Source organism: Thalia democratica, unplaced genomic scaffold, assembly GCF_965202585.1.
Source record: "Thalia democratica unplaced genomic scaffold, ktThaDemo2.hap1.1 HAP1_SCAFFOLD_463, whole genome shotgun sequence".
In the NCBI taxonomy this organism is placed as follows: domain Eukaryota; kingdom Metazoa; phylum Chordata; class Thaliacea; order Salpida; family Salpidae; genus Thalia; species Thalia democratica.
Genome location: NW_028139514.1, coordinates 9,243 through 30,954, shown reverse-complemented (window position 1 = coordinate 30,954; position 21,712 = coordinate 9,243). Strand labels below are relative to the sequence as shown.

Sequence of the window (21,712 nt, the reverse complement as noted above, 5' to 3'; positions counted from 1 at the left end):
AGGGATTTTGTAACCGTTTAGATTTCAGTTTACTTTGAGTTTGCTAAAAAGTTTAATTGAAGCTGAGTCATCAGCTGAGTAACTTTTTAAAGTCAGTATAAACGTTGTATTTGTTCAAACTGTTACTTTCAAATCTTTTAAAAATACGTAGAATATCTCATTTGATTGTTGATTGAGGCAAATACTCAATACGCTAGATATGCTTTTTACAATGTGTTATGGATATTGCCAATGGACCATAACTTTTTATCTTTTTTTGTTTACAATAAAAGTTTCTTTAAACTAATGTTTATAAACTTGCTCTTGGTAATGGTGCTTATAAAATGATTATTTTATCGTTAATATTAAAATTTCGTTAAATTACATTCAGTTTTCTATAACTGCAATTGTAACACGCCTGGAGTGTTTGTAATTCAGCAGTTTTTGTTTTTAATGATTATATTTAACTAATATACTCCTATTAGTTTTTATAAAGTTAAGAGTCACTTATGAGTTTTTAAACAATAGTTTTTATGTATGACTAACTAGTACATTTTATAATATTTAAGCTAACTATTACTTAAGACGTTCAAAAAAATTTAATTATGAATCATAGTTAGAAATATTTTTACATAAAAGGCTGACTTTAACTAACAGTTTACAAATGATTACAATATACCTTAAGAGACCGACCCTGTTTTCTATTTACTTTAATTCTTGATTTATATCATCATTTAATTTATATTTGTTAAGAATTTAAGTTTTAAATATTATAAGTGTTCAAGTCCGCACATATTTAGTATAGAGATTAACTGTTCTGTAAGCTGTTATAAAAATAAGGTTATAAAAAATAAAACAACTTTGTTATTTTGATAAAGACCATGTAAAGGTTAAAACATTGTAAATAAATACTGCAGTTTAACAAATTTTATCAAGTTCAACTCGTGAACTCGGAGTATAACCAGTATATTGATTTGACTTTTCTTTCTTTTAAGCATTTGTATCAACTGAGCTTGATGTACTCCGGGCTACTTGGGTCTACAGGTTCGGCAGTTTCGACAAGAGCCAGATTCGCAAAAGTTTCGGGGCCATCTTTATCTTTAGTTGCTACCTCGGCCTGCGAGTGCGGGAGGGTTTAAGAGCTAATACCCTCTTCGTTTTACTTATAAGATTACTTTCAATATAGACTAACAAGTATCTATATGCTTTATTATACATAAAAATAAAAGACACAATAAGAAAGGTTTACTACTTTAGAAGTTTCCTTGCAGTTCACGATTCTAATTGTGCTGTAACGAATACTTCCTTGTTGACACCGGATGTAGAGCGAGACAAAAAGGTACAACATTGAAATAAAGAAAGGAAAGATAGAAGTAATAAGTTTATGCCACCGAATGTGTAGGCTTATACGTTGAGTTCAATGTTCAAAATGACCAAAAGTGGAAGTTTGTTGCTTGAGGACAGCTTGTCTGCTACAGTATGCGTATAACTCAAATCGAGCTGTACGCCCCGTCGACATTGCTAAAGTAGGTATGCAAAATGTATATAGAACAAGATATAAAAATTACGTCATGTAGTAGTAAAGTTATGAAGTAAAGTACAAAGTAAATGTTTTAGATAAACAAACAAATACTTAAATAATAAGGTTTTGCCAGAGATCATCTAGCTTTTCCAACATTAAATTATTTTCCAACAAAATATTTTTCCAGTATCGGCCGCATTGGAAGAGACTGCCGATGAGATCGTGTCGAAACTGCAGCGATCATCCGAAGTGTTTTCAGGATTTTCAGGATCAGGAGAGGGTTCCGGTGACGTCACACCTGAAAATGAAACCTTCCCCAACCTGACACTGGGAGAAAAGAGGGTCCTGTACTCGAAGATCAACATCAGATACAAGAACGGTTTGATTTTGAAACTACGAGTTGAAGTTCATACTTGACTTGCGTTTTTGATAAAGCTATGAATATGTTTTAAATCGGTGATTACACAAAATCTTTTCAATCATTTCGAAACATTTCGTCATTCATATCAAAATTTCACTAATGTGAACTGTGTAAAAGACGTTTTTAGTAAAAAAACTTTAGAAAACGTTTATAAACTATGCAAACTTAAGCATGTTTGCTACATATTTTTTCAAAAACTTTCGAGCTATGTTTAATTAATTACTTTCCACAGAAACGGACTTGCTGGAATCGTTGGAAGAGTTGAGGTTGGTGTTGGACGTTGAGAGCGTCGAAGTGCACGATCATCATTACGACGAGTGGGCGGGCTTCATCAAACTCTACTGCGATCTCACCATGAGTTCGTGCGAATACGTCGATAGAGGAGGTTTGTTTTCCATATTTCCTACAAAAATTCCAAGTTAATTTTCATTCCAATAAACGTGGTTGTTTAAACATGAAAAAATTTAAACAAATATTTTCTTTAACTTTATTTTAAAGTTGTTTAATATACAGCGAAAACTTTAGAGTGTTCACAAGGCTCACTTTCGTCAAATAAAAAATACTCCTGCAGCTTAATAACAAAACTGTGATGAAACTAATAGTACAAGCAACAGCCTGCAAACAATTTTCCTTCCATAACATCTACTATCTAAAACATAATTATTCATTTAAATTAATAACATTCGACATTCCACCAGGATCCGGGGAGGGATCCGGCGAGGGATCCGGATCGATGAGATTGCTCGTGAGCTACAGAACGGCTTTGAGGTCGAGCGAGGAAGTGTTGCTGAAGATTGTGACGAGGAGGAACCACCACCAGGAGGCGAGGGCGCTCATGCGGAAAGTGAAGACGGCGGCGGCGGCGGGCGCGGAAATCGGTGACACGATCGAACTGTGCGACACTCAGATATACGGTGAGTTGTGAACAAAACAACATAAAAACAATTGGTCTGTTTAGAATGAGAGTTTTATTTATCTATCATAAAAACATAATTTTAAAACGATTGGTTTTACACTTTTTGGTTCAACTTAGAATTTGTGAAACAATTTTTGGAAGTACTAAGCTTATAGATTTATTCAAAAATATTAAAAATAACTGTCTAATTTAAGTTTCTCTCTGTACATACGCCTTGTTTAACTTTTTCTAATTGCTTGTTTTTCCGACAGTCCTACCACCTTGGACTGAAGTCGAACCAACCGTACCAGTTACGACCACAACACCTGAGGCCACCACAGTTCCTGAAATGACCACTCAACAGTTGAACACGACAGCTGACGTCACTACTAGTGAGTTTGTTTTATCAAAAAAAATCACTGTTTAATACGTTTCGTGTGTGTTTTTACAGAAAATACGTGCAAAAGTAAAGCAGTAAACTAATTTGTTGGTTCGTACACAATGTAGTTAAAAGTTATGAAAAAAATAACTGTTCGTTTGTTTCGTTTAATGGTTGCTAATTTACGTAAAACTCTTTTTTTTTGCCATTGAAGAAAAGTAATGAGTTAGTTAACGATTTTTTTCTTTATTTTAAATAGTAGAGAGTATAAGAACCTTAATTTTTCTGTCAGAAGGAAATAGTTAGAATGAAAATAAACAATGTAAAACAACTTTTCTACTAAACAAATAGAAAATAACTTTTAGTTATTCCCTTTAAAGTTAATCAAATAACAACTAGTTATTATTAACAAAAAAGAAAAGTTAGTTAAACTAGTACTACAATTTTTTTTCGTTTGATAATTTTTAATTACAATAAGTAACAATCAAACAAATTCACAGGATTTAAGGAGCCGTCAACAGTTGGTCCACCTAGTGGCTGGTTGCTGATCGCGCTTGCTGTCGCCCTATTGGTCGCCATTGTTGCGTTGTCTGTGATGTCATACATAAAAGCTACAAAGTGAGTTTATTTGTATGTAAATATATATATATGTTTATTTTTAATAACTATTTATTATATCTGTAATGTCACATATCAAAGCTACATAGTGAGTTATATACGTTTGTTATTTTTGTTTGCAATTGTTTATTTTGTTTTGTCTGTGACGCCATACGTAAAAGCTACAAATTGAGTTGTTTGTAACCAATAAGACGTTGTAATTAGTACTGATAAGTGAACAAATAAGAATATTCGTCGAATAAAAGAAGCTTAAAGTTTTTAAATCTTTTAAAGCAAACTGTTATCATTGTTTTAGCAAAAGGCTTTCATTGTAGTTAATGTGGCTTACAAAGTATTTTCTATCTATTTATACAACTATATCTTTGTGCATTTTTTTGTATTGAAGTTTTCAGCTAGTGTTTGCACATAAACGAAGTTCTTAAAAACTCTAGTTTTTCAGTTTATTTTTTTCAATAACGTTTTATTTTTACAGGCAAGGAAGCTACTCTCCGGCAGCTGCAGAAGCCGGACAAGCTTGAAATAAAACAAAACTTTAAAAAAATTCAATGTACGCTATAAAGGGCCATGCTTGGAAAATACAAAAAAAAAGCTGATAAAACATTTTTTGAGATTTTATTTTTATACTAATTCGCTTAAACACTAATAAACTGTAATTTGGATTATAAAAAAAAGTTGTTTCAATGTAGTTTTAGCTTTCATGTAGATATTGTTTTATGATAGACAAAAACAGCGTTCAAAGTAATTGGCACTAGGACCATATGTACGAAGAAACTTTGTTTAACGCTCTACAAAAAAAAAACGTTTATTCGAAACTAACTTGAAATCAAATCGTAACATAGCTTAAAAAGTGATTAAATGTATAAAAAAAATTAGTGAAAAATTAATTTTTAAATAAAAAGATATTAAAAATATCTGTATCCTTCCTAGTGTAATGTTATAACCTAGTAATTTAATACAGTTGTAATTGTTTTACGTATATGATGAATAATAGATAAACTTAACTAAAAGTTAACTGCTGGCTTTAAAATTTGTATTAAACTTCATGACAATTAGTATTACTAGTATTGGGCCAATCATTTAAATATTGTGCAGATGAGTTGTTTTAAAAACAGTCTAGCGAAAATAAAAAAACACAAAATTGTTTTTAGTTTAAGTATAAAATTATACTTCAGTAGTATTAATTAGGCTCAAAGCATTATAGCGTGTTTTGACTGTTTTTCTGGGCGACATCTAAAAAACTAAAACTGTAAGAAAACGTAACAAAAAGGCGATTTAATGTGGTTTTAATTTTCAACACCGACTAAAAGTTCATATCCAGCTGTTAGCTTTTTTCTGTAAAATAAAGTTTAGTTAAGAGTTGTTTTACAAAAAAGACGTAGTTTTATTATTTTTTTTTTTTTCAGAAAACCAAAATTAACTAATCAAGTAGTTTTAAAATGTTTTTATTGGAAAATAATGTGTACGCTTTATAAAAATTTTGTAGCAGCGAAAGCTTCACATTTAAAAAATGAAACTTTTCATTCAAAATAAGCCAATCAAAGTGTTCTATATAACTATTTTTAAATTATTATACAGCCCAAAGGGTTTCCTTTTGAAAATTCGCAACGTTCGTAGTTATAATATTTTTATACAGTTTATACGTTTTTTTGTTTGACTAAGTAATTTACTTACATAACATTATATATGTTGTTTTAATATTAAGACAATCTATTAGCTAGTTTTGATTAGCACTTTGTTTTTAGTTTCTTATATATAAAGGGTTTAAAAATACATTTTAGCTTAACAACGTAAGGCAATACTTTTACAAATTCAATATTAACTGAACTTAGGTTTGTATTTTGATTATTAAATAATAATAATAAAGAACTGGACTACTTAACAACACTTTTAGTTATGTTTTACTGGTGTTTTCAAGTTGTTTAAAGTTTGAATACTTTTATCATGTACCTGAAAAAAAAATTTGAGACAGTTATGTTACGTAGTTTTCCAAAACGTATTACTAAAAGTTACTACGGAAACTACTCTATTTATTGAAGAAAAATTATTGTGCTAACTCACTGAAAAAACTCTAGACACGCCCCTGCATTATGCTCTGTCAAAGTGAATTCAAAGCAACAACCTTGTTAACAAATCCACGGTGTTCACCTTAGGTTTAGATTTAAAATTAATTTGACTTTTTTTTGAGAATACTGTTAGTATAATGTTGCTAAATGCTTTACTAAGTTTTTATTTATCAAAATAGTTTTATTTGCTTTATACTATTACTTGTGTTTTAAATTCACAACAGTTAAACTACTTTTGTTAAAATAAGTATTTTAGATTTTTTGGTTTGGTGTTTAGACTTAAAAGTTTTTATTGTTTTTTTATGGCTTACTTAAATCATAGGGTTTAGAATTTTAAAGCCTCTCTACAGTGTACTACATGTATTAATAATTATACATTACATATTTTAAGAAATAAAGTCTTTGCGAATTTTTATATTTACTTAATACTGTTAAAAAATATTAAAAAATAACATAATTACCTAAATACTAAAGTTACACTCCATGCACATTTTGTGAAAAGTAAAACTCTTAGTATACTAATTTTACTATTTGAACTAAAATTTCATAGATGCTGTATTTTATTCTTTTATTTTGTACATGTCACTTTAAAAAAAACATATATTTTTCGATAGTATTATTAATAATACAAAATTTCAATGAAGGCTGCGGTCCTCTTTAAAATGATAAGCACTAACTTCACTGATTTAGTATGAGACTCTTTTGTAAGTTTTTGTAAAACTCATTGTAAATTAAAGTAAGATTAACTGTTATGTTAAAATACGTGTTTGTACAGTATGGAAATAATCAAAAAAAAAAGAACTTTGACCGAAACTTAGTTTGCATAATAAAGTCTTGAAATAGTAAAATAGTATATGTTATTATCGTCTCTAGAAGTTAAGACCTTTTTGTTTGTTTTCGAACAATCAATGCAAAAAATATGTTTTTTTATGTCTGTTCACAAGGATTACTTCGCTATAGCAAAATTTATAAATATGTGTTTATTAATAATATGTGTATAACAGTACAAAAACAATGGCTCAAAATAGGTAGAAAGTATTCTTTATTCTTGGTGTAAATGAACTCGAAATTTTATAGTTTTCTGACTATTTTAGAATAAGTTGATACGCCTAAACTTATTATACTTACCAAAGTGTTATTATTTACTATTTAAACATCATTTGTTTGGTATTATTTTACTTATTATTATTACTAAGTATTGTAGCAAACTTGTGAAACTTATAGTAGATATTCTGGTAAGTTTACACTAGGTACTTGGCAACGGTAGAGATATTTCTTTCAGAATTTTTAAAGCACAAGCTTTTGGGTTTATTAGTACAAAATTAAGTTTAATGCAAAAAATGTTTTAAGTTGTATAAAAACAATGAGAAAACACTGTAGAGCTACTTTTAATCTTTTTTAGATAAAAATCTTAATAACGATAAAAAACTATCTACATGATAAATTTTCTAATCTATAAAAACAAAACTTCATTACTTAAATGTTAATGTCGTTTAAAATTGTAGCTATTTTGTTCAAAACTCCAGTTTATTTTTTTAAATTGCTAATTTCCAGGTTTTTTTAAAATACAAAGTCAACTTTCAAGTTTATTTGCAACCCTGTAGATATTCTGGCAAATTTTGAAACTTACACTAGATCTTACGGAGTGTATGATAAAGAGCAAAAAAGGACCCACGCATATTTTAAGGGGAGTTGTAAAATTTAAATTATATATTTCAAGACATTTTTAAATTTTCTGTACATTTTATCATTCTTCATTTTTTTGAGAAAATCGAGAAGTGCTTTCATGAAACTTTAGTGAAAACGCGTAAAATGTGTTTTCGTGATGATTGCTAAATGTACGTAAATATTCAGCTAAAAACTTGAAGGTCAAATTTTCAAGGTCCCATATAAATTACATGGGGTTTGTTCCTATAAAAAATATAAGTAGTACGGTAGTGGTAAAAGCTATTTTTCGTGTTGTCTGTTTATGTGATTATGCACAAAAAGTTTCACCAAGATCTACTACATGATTTTTTATGGAAACAGATCACTCTACTGTTCACAGATCGCTAGCACCGATGTAACAGTTTTGCCAGACATTATCAATATTTTTGAGAGGTTATTATATCCTAGAATGTAGGTTGAGTGTTCAGTTTTAACATTTATACAATTCATCACTAATTTGTAAGGTATAAATGACGTAAAAAGTAAATTTAAACCTTATTTTTATTTAAGTAGATTGTTTCAAGTTCATTGTTTTAAGTAGATTGTTATTGATCCCAAATGCCTTACTTTTATTTTATTTCAAAGGCTAAGCAACCCTCAAATTTGTTTATACACTTCCTGAAAAAGATTGAGAGCTATATTTAAGCGCACTTGTGTAAAAATTGACTGATGATATTTTTATAAAACGTTGGACACACAAAGTAAAAGTAGATATACATTAGAAATTCACAATTTAAACAATTTATTGACAACAGAAAAAATTTTATTTTTCTACAACTCAACAGAATTTACTAAAATTTAAACAATAAAAACTTTACTTCAAAATGCACATTTTAGGAATGCTTTAATTTGATATCCATCTCTAACATACATGGTAAAACAATATCGGATAAAAATTAAAAATAGTGACTACTAAAAGTGCTCAACACTATGTGAACTATTTTCAAACCAAGCGAATATTTAACAAATGAAAACGCTGCAAAATAAGATCGGCCAATCAGTGAAGACACCAGACCAGATTGAGCCAATCACAGAAGATCACTTGTTGATTGAGCCAATCAGAATCGTTTAAACTTCACCGGCCTCGCCTTCCTCGATGCCTTTGATGTAGAGAACGTTGTTGCATCTGTTTTGAAAAAATATTGAAATATTATTTAAATTTTTATAATTAAAATATTTAAAAAAATATTCATTTAAACCAAATACGTGTACAAATTTGTGAATTTGACATAAACGGTGTAAGAAAAGTGAATCATGTTAAACACTTATTTGTTATATATCAAATACAAGAAAATTTAACGTGCAGAACAGTGTTGCATCTATTTAAAAAATATTCATTTAAACAGATAAAAAATATTTATTTAAATTAAATATAAAAACTGTAAACATGAAATTTGCAAGTTTGTTTAATTACTGTGAAAGATAGAACCTAATAGTATATGGAACATTTAGACTATTAAAATATTTACAATTTTTAAAATTTAAAACTTTCATGAAACTGTTGCATTTATAACGTTGAAAATAAAATTATTGAGTGGTAATAACTGAGATTTTTTTAAATAAACAACAAAACTTGAGATAAATTTCAAAGAATGAACAAGTAGCAAAAATTGTTGTTGTAAACAAAAAGAGAAAAAACACACATTTAAAACTTTCAAAACATGATATTTTCTATTTAAACTACCCTTAGTAAAGATTACATAAGACTTGTTAGCTTTCATGTATAAAATATTTAATAAAAGCGTATATTAAAAGGCTCATATTTTGTTTAAATTGTATATGTTTAAACCTTAGAAAACTTTATTAAGTTTTTTAATTGATAACAATTAAAACTTTGCTTGTATATAACTTTTGAGCTAAAATTTAAGGCATAAAGCAAACAACAAATTTATTTCCATATGAATACTGTGTAAATATTAAATATTTTTTTTATTTTAGATTTAAATATGTATCAAATAATTATGTTGAATATGTCATAGAAGAAATTCTGAACTATAGAAAAACAACGATGATTTATCAAAAGCAATGAATATTTTTAAATGTTATAAAATATTATTAATAAAAACTATCTTAAAATAGCTTTGTTATAAACTTAAAAACTAAGCCTAGAATATAATAATAGACAAATTCAGTTTTAAGATATTTCATCAGATATTGTAATTGGAAAACTATTTGCAAGGTGTTATATTAATTCTTAGTACTCCATAAAAAAATAAAGCTTGAATAAAAAACAAGTTTATAAGATTAAGGCCATATGAGGACCACCTTGTTTCTACAAGTTGGTCTTTTTTTGTTAAGTCATAGATGAGCTACCAGAAACTTTCTATTACTTAATAAAATTTAAAATATTTTTTAAGATATGAGTTGTTGAGTTCGATAGGTTGTTAAAAGAAATCCAAAACTATAAAGTGAAAACCCCACAATAATCAATATTTTACTTCAGTTTTTTTTTCTTCAAAATTTAACAGTTAAGTAAGAATTTTTTTTAATTAAAAAAAAAGATTTTCGATTAATTACTTTTTTTTATTTTCAATATATTTTTCCGTTAAAAAACTAATATTTTTTAAACTATTTAAGGAATGTTTCATAAAAAATTTTGCTCTCTGATTCAAAAAAGTATGTAGATTTTAAAAAAAATTTAAAACTTTTGTGACCAGTATGTCTGTAACAAAAACTATTTACAAAAATGACTATTTATCAAAAATTAGTTTAAGTTTTTTATATATTATAAAAACTAACTTATATTGATAAGATAATTGTACTGTAATTGATAAGATATTGATATTTTTAAAAAGAACATACAACCCCCGATGCAGTTTAATTACTTTTAATTGGTGTAATCACAATAAAACCAACTGTATTTTAACCATTATACTTAGCTTTAATTGAAAAATAAAAACCCTTTTTTTTTTAATTACATTTATTCTCAACATTTTTTCCATTTTAATGACACAACTTGATAATAATATTTAAATTATATCTCAAATATATAAAAAACTAATAACCTGATGAGAATTTCACCGAGGTTACCAGCTTTGTTTCCTTCAACAAACTCTTCGGTGTTTGCGAGTTGCATATTCATGTAACCGTCAACACTCACCAAATATCCTGATATAAAAAATACAAGTTAAAATTATACACACTATATTATATTGTAGTTGCATGTTCATGTAACAGTCAACGCTCACCAAATATCCTGATATAAAAAATACAAGTTAAAATTATGCACACTATATTATATTGTAGTTGCATGTTCATGTAACAGTCAACACTCACCAAATATCCTGATATAAAAAATACAAGTTAAAATTATGCACACTATATTATATTGTAGTTGCATGTTCATGTAACAGTCAACGCTCACCAAGTATCCTGGTATAAAAAATATGAGTTAAAAAATAAACACACTATATTATATTGTAGTTGCATTTTCATGTAACAGTCAACGCTCACCAAATATCCTGATATAAAAAATACAAGTTAAAAATATACACACTATATTATATTGTAGTTGCATGTTCATGTAACAGTCATTGCTCACCAAATATCCTAAAATATGATAAAAGTTAAAAACTTACACATTATATTGTAGTTGCATATCCACCAAACATCGTACAATGTGAAAAACTAAAAACACCAACACTTTATAGCATTGTGAGTAAATAGTGTTTATTTCAAAAACATATCAATTAACATCAAATACATATTCATTGTTGTTCACAAAGTATCTTGAGTTGATATATAATGTAAGTAAAATTTATTTTTAAATACATGTTTTCTATCAATTGTTAAAATATACTAAATAAACTACTGTTAATAATACTAGCTATTGTGCATTAAGTATAAATTATGAGTGTTTATCAACACTTTAAGTTTTAGTATAGAAATTTAGAATGACCATTGACATATTCTTCAAAAAGTCAACCTAGTATTTTCTAAATCTCTGTTTAGATTTCCAATATTTTAGGAATAAAAACTCGGTGAATAAATATATGGTCATGAAGACTTTCAAATGTTAACTAAAAACTCAATAATAATTAATTCAAACTATTATTTTAAACAAGCTTATTTGTATACACATGCTCTTGGAGAGTTTTAAAAAATTCTAATTTATTAAAAAATTATTGAAAAGTATGTCTACAAACCACATAATTTCTGAATTAGTGCAGTATACTACAGATACTTTTTTTGTAGCAAAAAGCAAGCCTGAGTTTCATCAAACTTAATGTAACATGAAATAAATAAACATTCTGTATAAAAAGTAACATTTTTTTAGTAAAGTAAAATACATATTTATTACATTGAAAAAAAACTAGTAGGCCACTTGTTTTTTAAGTTATCAAGTAATTAGTAACTAAAAGTCATGTTCCACATTATGTTTTAGTTATAACAGGGTTGCCACTCTTTGAGCCAAAAAATCTTCCCTGAGTGACCAAAAATTTCCCTGAGTAACCTTAAATTTCCCTGAGTTTCCCTGAGTATTTTTCAAATCTTAAAAAAAAAAAATTTTCTTCTAACACAAATTATTAATACCTCATTCTCATTTTTCTTCTTTAACAATAAAAGGAAGGTTGTATATGTATGCTTCTGCATTTAAATTTATGAAAAAAACTGTTTTCAAAAACTCAATCTTAAAAGGTTTAAACCAATTAAAAATTAAAAACTAAACTTTTGCACAACTTTGTGTAAACTTGTTAGTTATGGGCATAGGGGGGGGGGTAAACACCCTTTTTTGGTTTTTGATCTTATTTTATATAGTTTTTACTAAGCTACAAGATGGTTTTTACAGATTTAAAATATTCAAAATAATTTTTGAGATATAGCCGGTCAAAGTCGGAGGCAACAATAGGTTCCTTATGGGAGGCGCAAACTAAAACAGCAAATAACTAGAAATTACTAAAAATCTATCTTCTTCTAGGTTTTTTGAGATAACTACCTCAAATTTTAGGAAATGTTCCTTAATATATTTAGAAATTTCTGTCGGAACAGAATCTTAAAGAAATAAAAATTTTATAACAAAAAAAAAAAAAAAACTGTTTTTTTTGTTTATTTTTTATATAAAATTTTTATTTTTCATTTTTTTTAAATTCTGTTCCGACAAAATTTTCTAAATATATTTAGGAACATTTCCTGAAAATTTGAGGTAGTTATCTCAAAAAACGTAAGAGAAGATAGATTTTTAGTGAAATAGTCTAATTTTGCCGTTTAAGTTTGCGTCTCCTATAAGGAACCTTATGTTGGCTCCGACTTTGACCGGCTATATCTCAAAAACTATTTTGAAATTTTTAAATCTGTAAAAAGCATTTTTTAGCTTAGCAAAAACTATATAAAATAAGATCAAAAACCAAAAATGGGTGTTTACCCCCTATGCCCTTAACTTTCTACATAAAAGAATAAAGTTTAATTTGTTTGACATTTTAATTGACAAAATTTAATTATACTATAATAATAATTTCACATGAAAAACTTACTTAAATGCATACATAATAACTTCATTATGACTTGTATGTCTTTCCTAGCAACTGTTCTGAATGCAGTAAATAAAACTTAAAAGCTTAACATTATTGTAAAAAAGTTAACAACAACTTTCATTTCTCTAAACTGTTTGATTTTACTTAAGTAAATATAAATTTAAAACTTAAAAAAACTACAATGTTAATACAAAGAATATTGAAGAACTAGCCGCAAGGCTAAAAAAATTCTAAATAACCACTTAAATAATAAAAATTACTACTTTTGAACAAAATATTGAAACTGGATTAACTAAACCTCATTCTAGATTTAGAAAAAAATTTCCCTGAGATTTTCAAAAACTTCCCTGAAATTTAGAGAAAAAATCAAAACTTCCCTGAGTTTCCCTGAGATTTTCTACAGTTTGAAAATTCCCTGAGATTCCCAGAGTTCCCTGAGTGTGTGGCAACCCTGTTTTAATAATAACTAAGAAAATAAATGGGTTACAACAAAAATTTGATGTCTTACACAACTTTTATAAAAAACCTATAGTAATTAAGCAATAAAATAAATGAAAATGCCACATTTTCTAATGGTATTTGTCGTTTTTATTTTATTTATAAAATTAATGTACTAATTTAGCAAATTAATGTTACATGTTTTAAATAAATTTTAAAAGGATAATGCAAAATTTGTACAAAATAATTAAATTCAAACATAAAATTCTTATTTAACAAATATCTAACATACAAGAGAACAAAAAGACTATTGAAATTAGATTGACCAATAGTAAAATGTTCAACTTTATTTATTATTCAAGTAAGTTTTGTGCTTAGTAACAATTACTTCCATAAGATATAACAGTGAATCATAACCTGATATAAAAAACTTATATTTTCTTTATAAAAGATTACAATTTGATAATTTACAATGATTATTAAAATAAAGATGCAAACCAAATGGAAACTTTTACTTGATAAAGTATTAATTTTCAGTGTATAAAAGAATGTTAAATACTTATTATTCAATGTTAAAACTATTAAATAAAATAAATAATAATGATAAAATAAATTAAATTAAAATGTTAATTCTTTAGGTATATTTTCATTATTAGTTTTAAATTTCTAAAAATATTTGTAAATACTGTTTTGTGTTGTAGAATACTCAGTTATTAAGTTAATTCAGAAATATCTTAAACTTGAGTTTCTTTATACATACATAAATTATTTTTAATCAAAAAGAATATTCAGCGTTTTTCAAAAGAAAAAAAACAAAGTTCAAGAATATTGGGGCCACAATTTTAGCTGAATTATGCAATGGTTCAAGTAAAACTAAAAATGTTTAACAATGTCACATATTTTAATTCAGTAAACTATTTTACCTCTGTATACCATTTCTTAAAAACTAGTTAGCCTTAAGTTAGGAGCTATCATTCTGTACAACAAGTTGGTAATATTGTAGTATTTAGTTACTTCAGTCTACTTAGAAGACATATACGTTAACTTCAAACAAATTTTTATCTTAACACATTTAAACAAACCTCTATACTCCATACCCCCTTCAATTTAACCATGACTGGCTTAATTAAAACTATCAATTTTATCAAGGCCATAGGGGCGGAGGGGTAAAACACTTTTTTTTCACAAAAATTAACTTTGGCTTTTATATGAAAGCTTTAAATACAAACTACATGCCAGTTTTTTGAGAATTCAAAAATATCATATAACTTATGAGGTATTTATTTCTTGTAAAAAGTTTCCGATACAAACATATAGACTGCAAATTTTTGGGGGTCAATTTTCTCAAAAATTTTAAAATTCACTAAAATTCTATCTCCTCCTTCATTTTTCAAGCAATCTTCTTGGAATTTTCAGAAAATGTTTCCTATGTTAAAAGGAAAAAAATGTTACTTATGAATTTTAATTACTTATAAAAATAAAATTTTATCTCAAAAGTTAAAAAAAAAAATTTTTTCTTAAATAAAATAATTCTACAATTTTTTTTTTAATTCCAAAGTAACGTTGTTTTGTTATTGTATAGAGACTAGACTGTGAAAGTTTGAAGATTGCTTGAAAAATGTAGGAGATAGATTCTAAATAAAATATTCTTTTTTTGCTGTTTTAGTTTTCCCTTCCCATAGGGAACCTATTATGCGGCCCAACTTTGACTGTTCATATCTCAAAACATAATTAGATTTTTTTAAACAATAAAAAGTATCTTGAAGCTTAGAAAACACTCTATAAAATAAGATCAACTTGTAAAAAACATGGCTACCCCCCTATGGCCTTAATAATATTTATAAATAAAAATCTCTATTCTCCATACCCCACTTCAGATCCACAATGACTGGCTTTCCAATGAGCAAAATAAAATATACTACACAACTAAACTTTACATTTAATTACATTATTTTTATGTAAACGTACCTCTATACTCCATACCCCATTTCAGCTTGACCATGACTGGCTTACCAGTGAGCTGGTTCAAAAACGGCTTTGGGTTCATTGGCATAGAAGACATGGTGACTATTTAATAGTACTTTCTGTAAAAATAATGTCTACAGCTTTGACATCTTCTCTTGGTAGCGAATCATAGATTACAAAACTGTTTGAACTAGGCTAAAAAATAATCTTCAGAGTTTTTTTTCCATGTTGTAAGATATCAGTTTTGCTGCCATAATCAATAAAAGCAAAGTTTTTTTCAAAGCCATTCATAAATGTTTTGGTAAGTGTATATTAGCATTTACTCACTACGCACAATATGGATTTTTTTCTACCTGCTTCAAATTTAAAGCTGAACAAGTTGGTATATCAGCGACTACAAAAACTCTATAGTTGCCAAAACGTATTAAAATAAGTAATAACTAAAATGAGTTACAAACTTTTAAATGTAATGCTACAAGCTGATGAGAAAAGGTTTTAAAATACACATAATTCATCTTGAACAAATTATTAAACATTTTAAGTAAACCAAAAGCAATTTTGTAAAATTTAGAGGTAAATACTTGTTTTATATACTTTTTAAATGTTTTCAAATGTATTTTACATGAGCACAATGAATTACTGTAGCTTAAATATTAAACAGTACGTTCAAACAAATATCGATAATGTAGTAAAAAAGGAAGAAATTAAGAAAAACTTTAAAAAGTTTTAGATACAAAGTTAAAAAAAGTTTGTACGAAAAAAGTATTTAAGCTTTAACTTTATCTTAATTAAAAAACACATAATTTAAGAAATTCTTAAGTGATAAACATTTTAAATAAATTAAAAACAGTTTTGTAAAATTTACATTTCAATACTTGTTTTGTAAAATTTTTAAATGTTGTCAAATGTAGTTTATATGAGCATAATGAATTTTTCAACTTCAATTTTAACTAAATAGTGTTTAACTAAGTATCATTTCTACAGTTAAAAAAGTAAAACTTTAAAAAAAAAACTATAAAAAGAATCAATAAAAGAATCATCAAATAAAAATAAGATTTAAACAATTTAAACAAGTAAATTTATCTTTTACAAAGTAAAAAAAAGTAATGTTTAACACTGCGTAAAATAAAAAATACTTTATGCTGTAAAAAGTAAAAAATTGCTCTGCTATGCTTACATAGTGTTTCAATTTGTAGTTTTTAATGAATTCTGGAAAATCTTACATTTTAATGTGACATCACAACAAGAAAGCTTTTTGGAAAATGCTTTTCTGCCTGGGCAAACTCATTTGTAAAAAGTAGTTGTAGGAGAAGGAGCTCTAGGTTCTGGACTTTAATTTTTCTTTTTTTCATTGTGCAGTTTGAGTACACTAAACAAAGTACTGCATCTATCAATTGTCAATGTTGCTTTAGACAAATCTTGTTATTGATGATTATTTTTATTGTTGTCTAATCTTCTAAAACATTAATTTCTTTATATTATCTGAGAAAGTTTAAGAAATCACTTGATCTATAAAATATTTTGAAAAGTACTTTTTCAATGAATATTCTTTTCAGAAAAGCACTTGTAGTAGTAACATGTGTTTTTTTCTTTTTTTATTCTGTTTAAGTAAGCTTTGTAAAATACTTGGCAAACTCTATTTGATTGACAATATTCTTGAAGACAAAATTAGTTCTTGATAGTTTTTGCTCATTTAATCTTTTAAAACTCTTACATTTCTACATTGTTTTAGTGAGTTAAAAAAAGCATTTGACATAGTTTGGGAATCAACAGTCTTGAAGTTTATGTTGATAACTAATATTCATTTTCTCATGCAAAACCTATGAAAAAATTCTTTATTTGATCTTGTAATTCATCATAGAATGAATATATCTTTATTCATAAAAACAGGCTCACAAATATGACATTTCAGACAACATCAGTACATGATGCCAGAAAAAAAACTCTTCAAGAAGCTTTAAAAACTTGCATCTCAGTCTTTGAAACACCATTGTAAAGTGAACTGAGTAAAAGAATGCTTTGAAAAATCTTTTTAACCTCTGTAAGAACATATGAGGTTGTCTCAAAGCCTTTATCTTTTTAAGTTGTATCTATTCCTATAGGTTGAGTTTAGAAAATGGATCAAACATTTATGGATTCTGTTTGGATGATGAGTACCTACTACAGCAGCTGTTGAGGTTAGTTTGTTTAATAGTTAATAGGATAGTTTGAATTTGTGCAAAACTTAACTGCCAGGGTTACCAGTCAGACTAGTTGGATATAAGAAAATTAAGTATTTTTGGATATTTTTAATAAATCATGATTCTTAAGATTTTATATTTTCTACTCATAATTGTTGAGCCCTTTTGTAACTGTAAAAGTTTTGAATACTTGAACAACATTAAGCTTTAGATATTAATTGATTTTTGCACAAATTCAGACTAGCATTTTTTATTAATAGAGCTGTGACCTTGGTTTATACCATTAACATATATTTGTCTTGTTGGGCTTCATTCTGCTAAGATTTTTAAGCTACCTTAAATAAGACTCAAACATAAATAAAATCAATAAAAACATTGTGGTAAATTTTATAAGCTTGTGCAAAAAAGCATTGTATTCTTGAATGAAGCCCAAACAGACAGCAAGCTAAGTGTAGAAGTTTATATATAATAAAGTTGAATAAATTGTATTAATGTAGTTTAAATGTTATTAGATTAATGATATATTTTGTAAGAAGTACTTCTTTAAGTGTGCATGAAAGATAAGTAGCATTTTGAAAACAAAATTGTAGTACTTCCGTATTAGTTTCAAAAGCTAATTAGATTTTTTACAAATTAATATAATTAAACCATATCAGGATTAGGTTTTTTAGTAAACAAAATAAAAAAATGTTACAAATTTTAAGTTAGCATTCATACATTTATAAAGCAGTTAACAGCAAGCAAAGTTTAAAGGTTGTTAGTGCATATGTGTATGAGGTTTATTTTTACTTTTGTTTTGAGATTTTCTGTTCTTCTAATACTTACTTCTTTCTAATCTTTTATCTATCAACAATTTCTTTTGTTCATATGAATGCACTAACAAGCTTTTTTCAATAACTTGCTGTACTGTTTTCTGTGTATGTGTCAATGATAGATCGTTTCTTTAAAGATAAGAAGGTTTAATGCTAATGGAACAACACTAAATATAGTTAACAACTCAATGTACTTTTGTTAAGACAAAATTTTGGGAATAGTATAAACTTTTTTTATATATCAGGTTAATACAGACATAAAGGTTTTAAATGATGAGTGTTTAAGATGCAATATTGACAAATTTTGAAATGATTAACAGGAAAATCAGTCACATAGAGTAGTATGGTTTAATTGTTTTAGTTTGTAACAATGTATTGATAAATTGAAAACAGCAAACACCTTTAGTTTATATGAACACTTATTAAGCTGTCTGAATTCAACTATTAATGCAGTCTAATTTTAAGTCTATTAGTAAAATATAAAGTTAATAAAAATACACCAGTCAGTAATGATAGTAACAGTTAATGAAAAGCATATGTTTTTAATAGATTGATTATTAATAAGTAAAGTTACATGAAAAGTAAAATGATATCTTGTAGTAGGAACAGTATAAAATTGAATTTAAATAAAGCTATAAACACTGTGTGACAATTTAAATATAATCATGACAAAAATATATAAATCAAACAATTTTAACATTTCAAGTGTTGATTAACTTTTGAATAATTTAAGTTTATACTGTTTTGAAAAGGTTACTTATTAAGATCAATTTACATAAGCAAGTTAAGTGACTATTGTTTGAATATACATAGAAAGCAATTCAATCATATAAATAGATTTGACAATGTACATATTTAGACTCATATTAAACTTTCTATTTTTATTTGGTACATTTTCTGTCATTAAAAAGTACATTTACCTACTGATGAACTGTTTTCTATGTATTTGTAAAACATTAGGTAATAAACTAGGGTGGTGTAATGTCTGAAACTATATTTCATTTAATTTAGGATTTAAATCATAACTTAAAAATGTAATTTTATCAAAAATCTACAAGGTGCGCATTCTAAGAAGTACGCACCCGCATAAGGTACGCACTAAATTTTAACAGCACATTTTCTGTTGCAACTAAAGGTATTATTTAAGAAGTACGCACCCGCATAAGGTACGCACTATATTTTAACAGCAAATTTTCTGTTGCAACTAAAGGCATTATTTAAGAAGTACGCACCCGCGTAAGGTACGCACTGAATTTTTACGGACCCGCCACCCATTTTTCCATAAATGGGGAATCCCCAAAACCGAAAATTGTTGGGGAATTTTTAATGAAGATTAATTAAAATTATTTTTTCTAAGGCATTTCGCCGGCTCCGCCGGCGAAAAAATTTTCACTTTTTCCTTCTTCCTTTTTCTTCACGGCCTTTTTTCTTGAAGGCCACCTTTTTCTGTCAAATGGACCGTGAGTAGCGTAACTGCCAAACAAGTATATGTTTTTATATTTGTACGGTCTTTATCTGTTATCTTTTACCAACCTTGAGCTTATATGATCTAATTTATCAGTGTATAACCATTAAAGGCCTGACGGTAATATCAGTTATAGTTTTTCAATTATGACTGAGTGGTTTTATATTGATGAGTTTGATTAGTAAGTGTTAAGGTAGCGGACAAGAATTAAAAAAAAACAAAGGGCTACGGCCAGTCGATGACACGGTGCTTCGCACCTGTCATCTCCCGGCCTGCCCTTAGTTTTTTTTTAATTCTTGTCCTTTAGGCCCGGTTACTCTGCTGGTCGGCACCTTTTTGAGTTATGACTTTGATGTACGAGATAATGTGCTAGTACTTCTAAGTCGCAACTAAACTTTATTTTCGTTAGAAGTTTTAGATATAACATACTAATTTTAGTATTTAAGTTGTATGAAAGACAACAAATATAACTTACTCATGGGCCACTTGTTTTAAATACTTCTACAAAATACTTACGTCTTAGTTTGTCCACATAGTTTTAAGGAATTTTAATAATTTACTTTTCTTTTTTTGCTTTTTCCCACATTAAATCCTTGAATTTTTTTTTTTTTTTTATATACCATATTGTTGCGTCCTAATCCACTATTCTCCTTTTTTTTCTTTAATTTTTTAGGTTTTTGCAATTTTTTTAAAATACATGCAAGCTATATTTATAAACTATCTTTCAAAGCAAATAACTTCTTGTACTTCACACTTCTTGTAGTTGATCAACCTTTGTGTATATTCTTCTTTCTAAAGTATTAGTCCGTTCACACAACTTGCACAACCCGTTTAAAGTAGGTAAAAGCCTTAAACTTAAGCTACATCCTATTGGTAAAAATACTTATTTAGTTTTACAATAAAGTTAGTTTCAAGATTAAGCTTGCTTTCCGACTGAAGTATTGTCTAATTTGTTGAATAGATTGCTCTTACTAATGAACTATACAAACACAGTTGTGCTAGCATCTATGATACATTACAATATACATACACAAGGTGAACTTAAATTATAATCTGCTAAGCTAAGATTTTATAGTTTATACTTAACTGGTTTACTTATTTCTACAACTATTCTAAATTTAAAATTAGTGCGTAAAAGGTAAAATATGGTCATGTTACCGTGGTTTAATTACATTTCATTTTTTTGCTTGTAAAATTTGACTTGAAGTCATTTTCATTAGACAAGTATTGGTTTAGAAGTGGACAAAATTGTTTTACCCAAAAGTTTGTCCTTAAAGTAGAAAATATTATCTTTTACTGTTATTAAATCAAGCATATTTTAAGTGATTTTTTGTTAGCTAACAAAAAATTTATCTAACTTATAACTTATTTTATCTTTCTCTCTAAAAAATTTGAATATTGTCAAATGTACGGTATTTCAGTCAATTTTAACCATCATCCCATATCAAAGCATATATATTTCTAAACAATTAATCTATTTTTAAATATAGTTTTCTTATAATATAAATTTTTTAAATATTTTTTAGCCTTCAATCGACCGGTAGCATGGTTTACAAAGTCAAAACGTTAAGTAAAATCGTGTATTTCTTATATTTTATAGCTAGTATTGTTTTTTTACTCTTTTGTTTATATATCACGCAGTTATATATTTTGTTTATATTTCATTTAAATTTATTTACGCTTAAGATTTTCAACAGTTTGTTTTCTATGATATTTGTTGAACTAGTCGAGTTTGATCATATTTTAACGTTTAAGGCTATGTATTTGTATTTTAGAAAATCATGACTTTATTTGATT

General features: G+C 27.0%; 2 protein-coding genes across 2 annotated transcripts; one reads left to right on the top strand and one right to left on the bottom strand.

Moving 5' to 3' along the window:
* The first annotated feature begins 1,408 nt into the window (after positions 1 to 1,408).
* LOC145846482 (uncharacterized) lies at positions 1,409 to 4,332 on the top strand. The gene is made up of 7 exons (XM_082953238.1): positions 1,409 to 1,424; positions 1,689 to 1,880; positions 2,155 to 2,307; positions 2,621 to 2,836; positions 3,090 to 3,209; positions 3,697 to 3,814; positions 4,287 to 4,332. The coding sequence occupies exons 1-7, from the start codon at positions 1,409 to 1,411 to the stop codon at positions 4,330 to 4,332; spliced, it is 861 nt and encodes a 286-aa protein (XP_082809364.1).
* A 3,983-nt stretch (positions 4,333 to 8,315) lies between these two features.
* On the bottom strand, positions 8,316 to 15,710 carry LOC145846479 (small nuclear ribonucleoprotein F-like). The gene is made up of 3 exons (XM_082953236.1): positions 15,462 to 15,710; positions 10,590 to 10,692; positions 8,316 to 8,710 (listed from the first exon to the last, which is right to left on the bottom strand). Exons 1-3 carry the CDS (start codon positions 15,553 to 15,555, stop codon positions 8,653 to 8,655), a joined length of 255 nt encoding a protein of 84 aa, XP_082809362.1. The 5' UTR covers positions 15,556 to 15,710; the 3' UTR covers positions 8,316 to 8,652.
* Between the last annotated feature and the right edge of the window lie 6,002 nt (positions 15,711 to 21,712).